Source organism: Amblyomma maculatum, chromosome 1 (assembly GCF_055883805.1).
Source record: "Amblyomma maculatum isolate TAMU_Amacu chromosome 1, ASM5588380v1, whole genome shotgun sequence".
In the NCBI taxonomy this organism is placed as follows: domain Eukaryota; kingdom Metazoa; phylum Arthropoda; class Arachnida; order Ixodida; family Ixodidae; genus Amblyomma; species Amblyomma maculatum.
The window spans coordinates 154,759,782-154,773,541 of NC_139344.1; the positions used below are offsets into that span (position 1 = coordinate 154,759,782).

The 13,760-nt window shown below is 43.8% G+C and overlaps 1 protein-coding gene across 2 annotated transcripts in view; it reads left to right on the forward strand.

Annotated features, from left to right (window-relative positions):
• Positions 1–13,760, forward strand: part of LOC146204680 (uncharacterized) — a 72,370-nt gene that overhangs the window by 5,375 nt on the left and 53,235 nt on the right. For both annotated transcript variants that reach the window (XM_084589389.1, XM_084589388.1), the window contains exons 2-3: positions 2,050–2,174; positions 10,001–10,372. In XM_084589389.1, coding sequence (XP_084445515.1) covers positions 2,050–2,174; positions 10,001–10,372 — 497 coding nt within the window. The remainder of the gene's footprint in view (positions 1–2,049; positions 2,175–10,000; positions 10,373–13,760) is intronic.

The following is a 13,760-nucleotide window of genomic DNA, read 5'->3' on the forward strand; positions in this document are numbered from 1 at the left end:
AGAGTAACTAATAACGCAGTTACAGCCACCGCAATCACCCGATTCTGTCATGCCTCTCTCCTTCCGTTCCCTCGCAAAGGTTTTTCACCCTCCTGCCCGAGGTCGTCTAGCCTCCGCAATACAAATTCCCCTTCCTCCTCCGCGTTTGGCGGGAGGTGGGGCGTGGCTCTCTGCGAGCGCGAAAAAAAAAAACGGTCGAGGGAGCGCGCGCCGCTGGATTCAGTCTGGCCGTGGCGAGGGAAAAGCGCGCTGCGAGCGGTAGACATCCATCCTTCTCCCGTCAGTCAGCGAGACGGACCAATGGACGTCGTTCGCAGTATGTACGTCATTACTGTAGCCCGTCGGGCCAGCGCAGGAAACAGGGAAGCTGGCTTCCCAAAGGAGAGCATGAGAGAGCCTTGAATTGTATTTTCGATGCTTTGCGGCGCGCGTGTCACTGTAGCATTTTGCACAGACTATCTCCGTCGAAACACTGGGCTCCTTTGCTTAAAAGGGCCTTCCCTGGACAGTGGCCCTTTAAACAGCGACGTTCAGAATACTGCACCAGGAGCTCCCAAAGTTTCATTTAATTTTGGGGGCTCCTTCCCCTTCATTCCACTTCAAATTTTCTCAATTCGATCTTTGTACAAACATTTCAATAGCAGCTTTTTTTTTTCCTGAGTAATTTTTCTTGGGAATTTTTTACTATGTGTCTAAACTGAAGTTTAGGTTTTTAAAACTGGTTAGCCATGATATGCTATGAACTGTATTTACAACTTCAAGGATTTTTAAAAACCCTCTTGGCTGATTCAGGATAACACTTCAGCAGCAGTTTCATTGGAACATTGGCTTTGATAAAGGAGTTAGATTAGAGGTGTAGAGTTAGATGACCTATATCAGGACAATTTATTGTGTTGTCATTTTACTTGTAAAATCATATTCACTAGGCTTTGGATGTGAAAAATTTATATACTATGAGAAAAGCTTGTCTAATGAGGCAATTAGCATTTGTAGCACTTTCAGTGTGGGCATTGACTTCATTTGTGGTATTGTTGTAAACGACTTGTGCAAATTTTGTGTAGTATTGATTATGGTAGAAATTGTCTGCTTGGCTTGGCATGACATGATGGATTAACCATCTTCTCATATTTATGATTAAATCTCTGCTGCTACGGCCGTTTTTGATGGAGGCTGAAAGAATGGCGCCCATGTGCTGTGCGATGTCCGTTCATGAACCCCAACTGGTCGAAATTTGTGAAGCTCTCTCCACTACGGCATCCCTCATAGCCTAAGTCGCTTCGGGACTATAAACTAGAAATCTATAAGTGTATTAGGATAAATCAAATTCATCGTTTAAAACATTTATAACAGGCACGGAATTTACCATTTAAGATGGTTACTGAAATCTACTTTTCGAATGGTGCTTTTCCTCCAGCCTTTAGTAGATGTGTGCCACTTGTGGGACCAATTTTAGGTTCAGCAGTGTTTTGACTGATAGTACAAGTAAACATAAATTGATAGTTTTCTTTACTGTTCTCGTGAGTACAATGCAGACTTCCGCTTCATTTACCGTGTGTATCAGTGCGGGGGGAGGAGGGGGGGGGGGGGAAACATCCTGAAAGTCACAGCTGAAGATATTTGCTTGCAGACATGAATTTTATCTTCTAAATCTGGCAGCTTTTAGCTGAATTTTAAACTTCTGTTAGGTCTAGCACTTGATTGACTCAGCTTATTTCAGTGCTATGAGGCTTCAATAATGCATGGATTGAATCAACTTTATTAGCTTTGGGCAGCATCATGAAGCCTGTGAGAAAACTGAGCAGTGTTGCATTCAAAGCTCTTATTTCATTCAAAGTATTCAAAGCTCTTTCTGCTTGCAGCTTATAATATTGGTCCTATTGCAGAGTGAGTCTGCATTCATGTAAAATTTGATCAAGCTACATACTGTCTGCTGCAAGCAGAGTAACAGTGATATCTCTCCCCCCCCCCCCCCCCCCTTCTTTATTTTTGTCAGTGTCTGCAGTTGTTGCTGAATGTGTCATATCATGTTTTATTGTTTGTTGTTTGTAGATGGGTCAAAAGAGGTTTGCAACTGCACACAGCCACTAACTACTACAAAGCAAGAACTGCCACTGACTGCGGTGACACCTGAAACTAGGTGCCCAAGTCTTGGAGTGTCCTACTCCTTGGGGGATGTAAGTGTTGTCATATGAAATGGCAAACTTTTGTGCAGATATTTTATTATGCTATAATAAGGGCTATGGATAACCATGATAACATTACAGCGATATCATCATCAACCTGACTAGACCCACTGCAGGGCGAAGGCCTCTCCCATATTTCTCCAATTAACCCGGTTCTGTGCTAGCTGCATCCACTTGACCCCTGCGAACTTCTTAACCTCATTCGCCCACCTAACCTTCTGCCGTTACAGCCCTGCTACGCTTTCCTTCCCTTGGAATCCAGTTTGTTACCCTAAGCGACCATCGGTTATCCTTTCTTCTCACTACATGTCCTGCCCATGCCCATTTCTTCTTCTTGATTTCCACTAGAATGTCAGTAACTTGAGTTATTTCTCTGACCCACTCTGCACGCTTCCTATCTCTTAATGCTACCCCTACCATCTTTCGTTCCATAGCCCTCTGAGTTGTCCTCAACTTAAGTAGAACCATCCTCTTGGTTAACCTCCACGTTTCAGCCCCATAGGTGAGTACGGGTAAGATGCAACTGTTGTATACTTTCCTCTTGAGTGATACTGGTAAGCTGCTAGTCATATATATACAGCGATATATATGCATTCAAACCTTTATGCAACAAATTATGACTTGACAAAAATTTCATTGTAGAACTTTTTGTGTGTCCTTTATCCCATCACTTGCTTCTCACTGCCAGTTATTTTGGCTTTTAAAACCCTGTATTGCTTTGTACCTTCTGCCAAATGCAGTATAGTTGGCTGTCCTTAAGACACTTGAAGGGATTGTGTAAATTCATTCATCTTGTCAGAAGTTCACTGCTCCTACCGTGTTTAGCACAATGTAGTTACATGAAAACAGCAAATGAAATGGCTCTACAGTGAGAGAGGATAATTTCAAATTTAGCACATTTATTGTACTGTGTATGAAGTGAGCTCATGAACAGTGAAGGCATAAACTTAAGAAGGGTCATGCAAAGCGTGAATTGCAGGTTTCCCATGGTCTATACAATCAAACCCGGATATATCGAACTCGAAGGGGATTGCGAAATAGTTCGATATATCGATAATTCGATATACAGAAATCGGCTTGTGACGGCACTTACGATGCGAAAAAACGATACCGTATTTGTCGCGTAATCAACCCACTCGCATAATGAACCCACCCTCCACTTTTGCACTTAAAATTTGAAAAAAAAAAAAAAAAAAAAAATGCGTTAAGGTCAGCTCGCTCACATGCTAGCGATTGAGCGATCTCAGCGATGAGCGGCAGCGACAGAGCGAAAAATTTCAAACTTGTTTGAACTGCGTCCCTCTCGCTGCTCGAGCCACCACGGCAGCTCAAAACAAGGTTTGTGTCACTGTGGCAGAAATCGCGAGCGTTTTTGCTTGCATATCGATGGCGCGCGTCACTCCGTTTCGGTTGTCTCATCCGCAGCTCATTTCTTGGCAGCGATAACGCCAGGGTGCGTTAATCTTTTGATAGCTCTTGCGGTGGCGGGGAGCGAACTTGGCAGCGTGCCCGTGATGACTTGATTGCACAAGCCTGGTTCGATTTATCATGCCGCGCTTGAGACAGGCGTCATGATCGCAGCAGCTGACCGCATGCTTTCGTTGATTCGTACATGCAAGGATAAACGACTCCCGCCAAAAAAAAAAAAAAAAAATCCTGCCGCTTCTTAACGTCTGAACAGCACAACGATAAGAAAGGATTACTCGCAAAAAAAAAGAGAGAGAGCGAGAGCTACCGCTTCTTAACGTCCGTCAGCCGCCGCCCGCGCGCAGAGGGTTCGCAACACACGCTGGAGAAAGCGTCCTACGTCTGTCTGAAAACTGGCTGAGCTGGCTTGGCACATGCGTAGCGCGTGCTGAAGAAGAGAGATAGCTCGGCAAAAGGATGGGCACACCCACGCACATGGCTTGCAAACGTCATGTGTTGACGCGCGGGAAACGATAACTGCAGATGCGCGCCTTTGGGGGAGTGGGCGCGGCGCTGCCCAGACCAACCGTCGCCGAACTGTCCCCTCTCATTCCTTCCGCGTGTGGCTTGAAAACGTCACGCGGCAAACGGCCGAGGGTGATGCGATCGTCTTTGGGGAAGGCACACTTTCCAGTGCGAGGTGCGGAGTTCGATATATCGAACGACCGGGGAAATTAAGTTCGACATATGATGCGGCTTTCCTATACTTTTACATGGGATTTTTAAGGGGATATTCCGTGAGTTCGATATATCCAAAATTCGATATATCCGGGTTCGATATAACCGGGTTCAACTGTAGTTGATGTACTATTTTCCGAAAGCCATCTTCTCGCTGATTCTCAGCTTTACCTAACCCGAGCAATTCTCTGTGTATTTAAGCTAACCGGTCACAAAATTGCATTGGTGTAGTTTTCGTTTTTGAGTGTCACCTTTTCTTGCCGTCTTCTGCAGAGAATAAAATTTGCATTTTCTTTTCTTAGTTCTGCTTTCACTTCTTGCTTCAAGCACTCTGAAGGTACAGTTAGGTAGTCATCTGTTTACTCTTATCTCGCTTCTTCTATGGCAGCTGGTAGTTATTCGTCAAGCAGGTTGTACTGTTTGCCTTGCCATCTGCCGCAAGCGATGCACTAGCTGCACTGATATGTGGCCATCTTTGCGCCGTGACAGCGGGTGTTGTGATTCTATGTCAGTAGAGAATTCAGATTCCGACCTTAGCCAAATTCAATGGCCAGATGCACTCTGCGTCTAAGTACCTTTTAATTTGCAGGAGTCATGCACACAGTGATGAGTTTCAGCCGTTTTTGATCAGTGCACTGCGTGCACGCAGGAGCGAAGGTGTCCTGCCTTACCTACATAAATTAGAAAACTTTCCACTTAGAATGCGTTTTTTCTTTTCTTGGCAGTGCCGTGCAGGGGTTTTATGAGTTCCATTGCACGTGGCCACCGTTCATGGGTACTGAAAATGTTCTGAATGGAAGGTTCACATGAAAGAATTTGTCAAGTTAACGCCTTTTGCATAGAATTTAATGGGAAACCATTAAAATTTTCTAACATTGTTCATTTTATTAGGGTTCATCACAACGCAAGTTAGCTGTGTTCTGGCATTATTCACACACACATCAAGGCCACAGCTTGTACAGTCGTGAGCAAAAGTGATATACAACACTCAGCCGGTGGCGGTGCTCGAGAAAACTGCATCCCAACTTTATCTAGCACCAGCTATCTAAGATGAGACAATAGTTGTGGTGCCCCAATTTGTCGACGTGCATATGTTGATGTCGCTGTCCCTTACGCTGTAGCTAGATGGCATTTCTGTGCAATTTTACCGAGCTCTGTCAATGGCTAAGTGTTGTATACCACTTTTGCTCACGACTGTGCTTGCTGTATATGCCTTTTTTTACTCATGCTTGTTTATGTCCAGTCTCTTGTATGCTGCAAAGTCCTATCGTAGCTATTGCTAAGTCCCTGGGCTTATTCATTTACACTCGGTACTGAAGGAAGCAAGACATTGAAATGTCAAGCTTAATGCATTGTTACACCACCTCTGCCTGGCACTTTTTTCAGGGGTGGGACAACTGTATCAGTTGCATCATATTGATACAAATGCAATTTTCTATGCTCTGCTATGACAAAGGTCATGCAAGCAGTACACAGTTTTTCATCACTCAGTACACTGTACTGCAGCTTTCTGGCTTTTGTAGGAGTGAGCAAACATTTGGGATTTAATACAATTTGTGAATAATGCTTGCTATTCGATTTGCACTGTTCAAAGTATTCGCCTCTTCTGGAATTTTTTAATTTGAACTTGCGTCCAGGGATCTGGAATTCCGGATAGTCTTCTTCAGTTGCATCTTCTCATTTGTCACATCAGTTGACTTGCTGTTCCCTGTGGAATGCACAGTCAGCACATGCAGTAATGCTAGGCCTTGCATGGAAGCAACATGCTTATAGCAATGTAGATCCAGTGTGGCTGGTGTAGCTTATAGGCATAGCGGTCCTGAAAATGAGGTGCAGCACCACAGGCACGTCATAGCATCAGGCCGCTGTTTAGTCAATGAGCGGCGATGAATGCGCCGCTGAAGAAGGCACACGGCTGCCAATGCTGCAATAATTTTCAGTTAGTGAACCTTTGGAAATGTGGCTCACGTCTGTCATAGTTCTCAAGAACATATTTTGAAGATTTTGGAACAAGCAAGGCTGCGACATGTGTGTGCTGTTGTGGTTGGTTTGCGTCAACTGCTTTCATCGTGCATAGTTATCGTATGTTTGAACTTAAGGGGAGACGTGGGTCTTGAAATGGTCGAAAATGGTCAAAAAATAGATTTTGAGAAAAACTCATTTCTGGAACGTTTACCCTTTTGAGCACCTAAACTCTAGTTTTCAATGCTGAATTTGGTCAGGAAATGTAATAATATTGGCTTTCAAGACATCATGGCAGCCACAAAATTCCCCATGAAAAGTGGACATTTGTTTGATATTCCCACTGGCATTGCAGCCGGCTGATCAGCGTCTTCTGTTTTGAAGCTGTTTTCTTTGTGCACAATCTGCCTTTTTCACAAGGCAGGGGTGGAAGCGCTGCTTCAATTGCTCCATTCTGTTCCAAACTGCTTTTCCTGCTCCATCCTGCTCCAAAATGCAATATTGCTCCAAAACTGCTCCAAACTGACTGACTTGATATTCTGCCATCAAATTTAGCAGAACATGGGAACAATGTTGCAGCACCGGGGGCAAAAATATAACGCACCTTGCACTGCACTTAATACAAATGAAATTTTTGTAAGGGAAGGGAGCATGGAGCATAATAAATATTGTTTGCAAATAAATTTATTGTGAGCCACGGGTAATTAGAGATAGTTAATTGCAAAAAAAAATGTACTGTGCATGTGGCGTAGCGCTTCCTCCCAGCTTTTTGAATCGCTAGTGGAGAGAGTAGTGAGAGCTGCAAATGAAGCAGATAGCGTAAACTACCGCAAACTGTTAGGAAACTTGTCTGGCTGCAAAAAAATACACGTCTTTGTAATGCTTTTACTACGAAAACAAGCCAGTACTTCAACATCGAGCCCGTTTGTCCATGACAAGCACGTCAGGCCTACTTCAGACAAAACTATACTTGAAGTGTTATGGGTTGTATATGCCAAAGCTGTTAATTACTAAGAAGCTTCTCAAGAGTGTTGGAAAAAGGCATATGGCCAGTCGCAATGCTAATAAAAATGAGCCCAAGTATTGCTCAAGCAAAGAATGATGAACTATTGGCAGGAGGCAGTGAAGTAAAGCTGAATGATGGTGTACCCTTCAATGCCAGCTCTCTGTATCCCAAAGATTCTCCAAAATTCTCGAGCCAGCTTCCACCCCTGTTGACCTCCTCAATGTTTACAAACAAACAAGGCAATCGAGGTTGCGCTACAGTCATCTACGATCCCACAGTAGGCAAAAAGCACGGGAGCGGCACTGGCGCCAAGCTTGTCAAGGCGCGTTATTGTGGTCTGAAGGAGCTTTTTTGGCAGACAAAATAACCAGTGTTCAGAAATTCATCAGCCCAGGCATAGGATCATGTAATACCTCATATCAGGGGGTTTTGAGGTGTATTCTAAATAAATAAATAGATATGCAAAAGATACGGAGCTGAAATATCGTGCCCATTATCCTGAACTACAAATTAGTATCGCTGCTTGAAGGCATCGAAGTGGTAGACTCGACATTTGAATTTATCAAGTCAAAATAGAAAAACGCAGATTAAGTGTTCAGTTATGCAGTGCACCAGCAAGCGTTTGTTTGCTGCTAGTCTGTTCTTTACATGCTTTGGCCATTTGTCTTGTCAGAGATGAGTGCGAAGTTGGAAAGGCATTGAACTTGCATAAAAAGGAATCAGATTGGATCAGATTGGAGATTTGTATTTCATAAAAAGGAAACGGCAATTATCAAAGGCGTTTGACTTTAGAAACGGGCTCCAAAACATAATTCAAATGCTTCAAAACTTTCGTTTCGTTGCTCCAAAGCTGCTCTAAAATTCTCGAGCCTGCTTCCACCCCTGACAAGGTCGCTATGCGCATGCGCAGGCGCGCCTCTTGGGGGGCCATGCACAGTTCATATTGTTGAAAGGTGTATGCAACAGATGGTGGTAGCTCTGAAGTGTAGCGTTATCTCGAAATGACGTCGCTCAAGCGGAGTGGCTGCCTGCGCTGGTTTTCCGAAGGCCATTTATGGTCTCTGATTAGCTATTGCGCAGCGCCGTTCTGCGCCTCCCATTGGCTGGTGCGATCGGCGCGTCGTCCTTTTTTTTTTTTTTTTTCTGTTTGCATTCATCACCGTGGCTGCCACTTCGTGTGGATCTGCGCTTGCGCTCGTGTTTCTGGACGCACCGCTTTGTGCCGAGTTTTTCCTTGCGATCGAGATGTCGGAAAAGATTAGATTGCAACGCACACAACGAACCTTTGAAAGCCATAAGAAACTGGCATGGAACAAAAGCCAGAAGGTGTCGGCCACAACAAGCGTGCCGTTGGGACCTGTGTTACAGCCAGTAACAGACTTGTTGGAGGTGCGGGGAACATAAACCACGCTGCCTGATGACGTTAACGCGGGTTCAAATTTCAGCACGAATAGCATTCTGGATCGCGGTACACTTTGTGTTGATGCTGCCGCCGCATAATGCTCTACGGCGGAGCCGGCGCATTGAGCTTAGCGATCGGCGCAAAGTCCATTCTGTTGGGAAAGTCAGCGACCCAATGCGAGTTTCACCTGCTTGGCGTTAGTGCGGAATGCGATGCTGGCCGTTAGTGCGGAATGCGATGCTGGCACCAAGTTCGTGATTGTGGACATGAAACTGTTAACTATCAGGCATGCAAAGCGCGGAATCTGTGGCGAGATTGCAAAGACGTGAGCACAACCGCACGAGCGTCACACCCAATGGACTTTTTCAGGGCCCCCAAACTGCCATTGTGGGACACGGCCTTCCTTGACCCCGGAGCGCTAGTTCCCCAAAAAAACTGTTTTAGGGCTCAAAATACTGTCCTTAGAGCTGGACATGCTAGCTCTGCACTCTCGTCATCTTAAAAAAAAAAAAAAAAAATGTCATCCCATAGCTTCATGAATATATTTTTTACGATTTCATCATGCACACATCTTCAACATCTTTTTTTGTAATGTTTCCTTGGATGGAATAAGACTGTTTTGCAGCGGGACAGATAGGGAACATTAAAATAAAATTTGTTGTTGAAGATTCCTTCCAAAATTTTCTGCAGTCAGTGTCAAAACTTCAAATGTGATTTTCTCAACTTCATATTTTTTTGCCAACATGACTAGCCTTACGGAACTTTTCAGTATGTTTTCTCGGTAAAATTTTAATGTCTTATACCGTTAAATTTAGGAAGAATTGAACTGTGGAGCTATGCTATTTCTTTTTTTTATACTGTTAGGTTGAACATGTCAAATTTTGGGGACAATAATGTCAGCTAATTATATATTAACATTATGGGGCATCGTCATCATTTTTATATGATGATGTACCTCAATGACAATAAAAATAGCATAGCTCCACATGGCAGGTCTTTGGCTACGGCTACATTTCAATCGGAACCAAATAATATTTAGAGAAAGTGTCTTAACGACCCGTAGGAAATCACCTAATTAGGCTTCAGGTATTTCTCCACAGCATGAGAACTGAAATATAGTGAAAAAAATTATATTTTTGAAAACAGCAGGAAGAAATACATATACACACTGAATTTTGTTACAATATCTATAATAATAAAAATTCTTGTTTTAAGACCAGTGTCTCCCCTTAAGGAGGTAATGCTGTCTGTATTTGAATGTGTCACCTGTGAAGGCATCCTAACAGTATGCCATGTATGCAGGCAGCATCCCAGTTTTTATCTGAAGACATCTCTGGCACTGTAGCTGGCAGCACTGTGAGTGGCTCCCGGCTGTCAGAGGCACGTACACGGTCGTTGGATGAGACTGCAGCTGCAAATGGAGCACCCCGGTTAGCGTGCTCACAACGTTCAGCCTCCTACTCATTCCCCAAGAAAGTGTCGGATGCTGAGTCACGGTCCTATGCCCGTTGCCGTTCGGATACACGTGGTACAGATGAAGGGACACTGAGTTGGTTGCTAGATCTGCTGGGCCCCTGTGGCCCCAGTCTGGTGCGGGCTTGGCTGCTTGGCCTGGTGGCCACATGCACACGGATTTGGCTGGCTGTAGGTGCTGCTGCCTTGGGTGGCTTGCAGGTGAGCCTTTTGAGGGCTACTGTACTTCCTATTTGAATGTGGGTTCAAAACTAGCTTTGTCTTGCTTGTGGGGTGAGGTGTAGTTTCACTGATGTGCTGGGATAAATCATTTTACTTGCAAAGCAAAATAACGGGCCAAATTACAGACTGCTCTATAACCTCTCTACAATTGAAAGCGCTCTAAAAAGCCGCTCCTATTCGTTGCCACTGCCATCATGAGAAGTTGTGTCGCGGGAAGCTGTTATTGTGTCAAGGAGGCGAACAATATGGATGGTGTTGCACACCTAATTATGTTTGCGGTTTCAGACTGCTTTATAGAACATTATGAGTTGCTCTTCAACGTTTTTGAGTGAAAATGGTGGCGAAGAATGATGTATGAGAGTGCATTCTACTCGTCTGGCGAGCTGTTCCAATGCTTAGTGCGACTTGACAAGGAGAAAGCGGAATGGTAGTGCAACAAACTCGCCGATGAACTGTGAGGCGTTCGAATGCGTGCTTTGTCAGTGTGGTAGAAAGGGCTGTACGCACTCCGATATAAAGGGTGTCCGAGCTAACTTTAGCTAAGGGTTACAAAATAAAATATTTGAGGTAGGACAAGGAAACCAGTTGCATAGATCTTCCAGCCATCTTGCGCACCACAGGCAATTTTTTTGTTTTCCAGTTAATGAGTAATTAAGACGATTTTTCTAAATGAGTAAATATTGACTTTAGAAAATAAATGGGATTTGCAAAGTTGGAGAGCACCTTCAGAAACCCCATTCCATTTATTTGCGGTAAAGAAAGCACGCCACGGCGCGCCACGATTGTGCTGCCTCAGCTGTGGTTTGAATGAACGAAATCGGCTCTGGCGTGGCTTCATGGCACCGTTGAAGCGGCAGGCCGATATCCGTTATGTCTGCGATGGCTACTTTGCCCACATCAGCCAGTCGGTGCACATGATGGTGCAAGTTGCAGCAAGCTCGCCGCACTGGCTGCAACCATCGCCAACATAGTTGCCTACCACAGGAACTGGGCTGTTAAGTAACGGCTGTACCTATATTCGTTCACTCAAACCACGATTGGGAGCATCACAAACGAGGCGTGTGGATGCGTTAGTCACGTGATAGTTCTTGTATGCCGCGGGCTTTCTTTGCAGCTTGGAAAAAAGATACTTTTGAGGGTATCTTTATAGAGAATAAATGGAATGGGGATTTCAGAAAGTACTTTTCAATTTTTCTAATCACATATATAGCCTAAAAGCAATATTTATTAAATTAGAAAAATTATCATAATTACTAATTACTTAATTGCAAAATAAAAAATTGCCTGTGGTGTGCCAGACAACTGGCAGCTGTATTCAAGTGGTTTTTCTGGCTTACCTCAAATTTATTATTTGAAAGTTAGCTTGGACACCCTGTGTGTGTGTGTGTGGGAGAGAGAGAGAGAAATAGATAGAATATATATATACCGAGTGTCCTAGCTAACTTGTACCAAGGTTTTAAAAAGTAGAGTTTGCCCTAGCACAGTGAAACGAATTCATAGATATTCAGAGTTGCCTATGCTAACCTCCAGTATTTTTTTGTTCATTACAGTTGAATAATTAGTAAAGACGAATTCATAGATATTCAGAGTTGCCTATGCTAACCTCCAGTATTTTTTTGTTCATTACAGTTGAATAATTAGTAAAGACTAATTAGCTATTTTTTTTTTAAATTATTGGCTTAAGAGAAAAAGTGTAAATGCAAAAGTTGTTGAGCTGCTCGAAAAACAGATAGCGACATTGTTTCCATTACGCTACGACTTACGCCGCCCTATCTATAGGCCTTCAAAAACATGCTCTCACGTGACCAGCTGTTACTTTAAATCATTCGTCAAGTGCATACAACCAGCTTCATTGTAGAGAGCATGGCCCAGAAAAGCAGGTCTTGTTATCTCGAACGCGTCTCGAGGCTTGAAAGTGACGCCGCAGTCACAAGGAAGTTTCTTTTATTGTGCCATACGTCGTTTTCGGCTGGTAAAATATTACTTTACGTAAATGCTAGTTTGATGAAACAACATAGCTAGCTGCTTTTCGAGAAGATCTACAACTTTTGCAGTGACACTTTTTCTCTCAAGCCAATAAAAAAAATGAGCTAATTAGTCTTTACTTATTAATCAACTGTAGTGAACGAAAAAATACCAAAGATTTTCATAGGCGACTCTGAACATCTCTGAATTTATTTAACTGTGCTAAGGCATACCGTATCTTGTTAATATATATATATATATATAGAGAGAGAGAGAGAGAGGCTCACACCCACCTCACACCTACGAAGGATTTCAAGATGTGTAGGCAACGAGCAGATCGGCGGCCTAGTGTGCTAGGCTGAGGCCATCTGCAAAGTTGGTGTACTGAAGGGGTGGGTGTACTTCGCAGTGTACTCAAAGGAAAAGGCAGCAGCGAAGGCGACTCGCATAAAACATACCAGCGAGGTTGGTTATGTACACTCAACCGCCTTGCTTGCCCCTTTTTGTCTTTCTAATTGAACCACTTGTGTGTCAAGTTCATGTGCCCACAAAAGTTACTGTGCTTCGTGGTTGTCTAGTATTTCATTAAGAAGAAACAGAACCACAGTTACAATGGCTTTGATTGGATTTCCCTGCATGTTAACACTTTCCTGTCCATGCCTGTTCCCATCGATAGCCCGCCATCTATGGCTTCACAATTCGATTTTTCCCACTTTTGAAGGGTTCCTTGACAAGTGGCATCATCCAGTGGGAAGTATAGGAACCTTTCTTTCAATTTTGTGTTTGGTTTTATTTTTTTTTCGTCGTATTGGCGCCCGTCCAGATGGTCTCCGGAGTCAGGCGATCGGCGCTTCTTATTTACATCATGGCGTTGATGTTGCGCGCTCCTGCTGCACGGAAATGGCGCATTTCCGCAGAGGTTGATGCATCGGAGAGTTCGTTGGATGCGAACAGCAGCAGTGATGATTTGGAAGACGGATTCAGTGCTTCAGACTTAGCACTGGCAGCGAAACTATGTCAAACCGACCTGGAACGTCGACAGCCATGCCCCGATAAGTTTCGCTTTCGCCCCTGAAAAGTTCCGCTTTTGCTGAGCGCTGATCGGAAGAGATCACTGTTCCGAAGGTCGCAACTGTAATCTGCTGGATGACAAAGTTTTTTGGTCAGTGTTACTTGCCGCCGGCAGCGCAGGAAGTCGTGTTTTCCGCTAGAGGACAGCCAGGGGTCAACCTCGACTGCTGTTTTCTTTCTTTACTTAGCGAATACTGTACACAGAAAGCTAGATTTTGCTGAAGTGTTGCACTGGTCCCTGTTGTAAAATACATATATTTTGAAAAAAAAAATATTTTTTTTGTGTCAAGATATTTTGATGCTTTTGTGTGTTTGCTTTGTTCTTTGACTA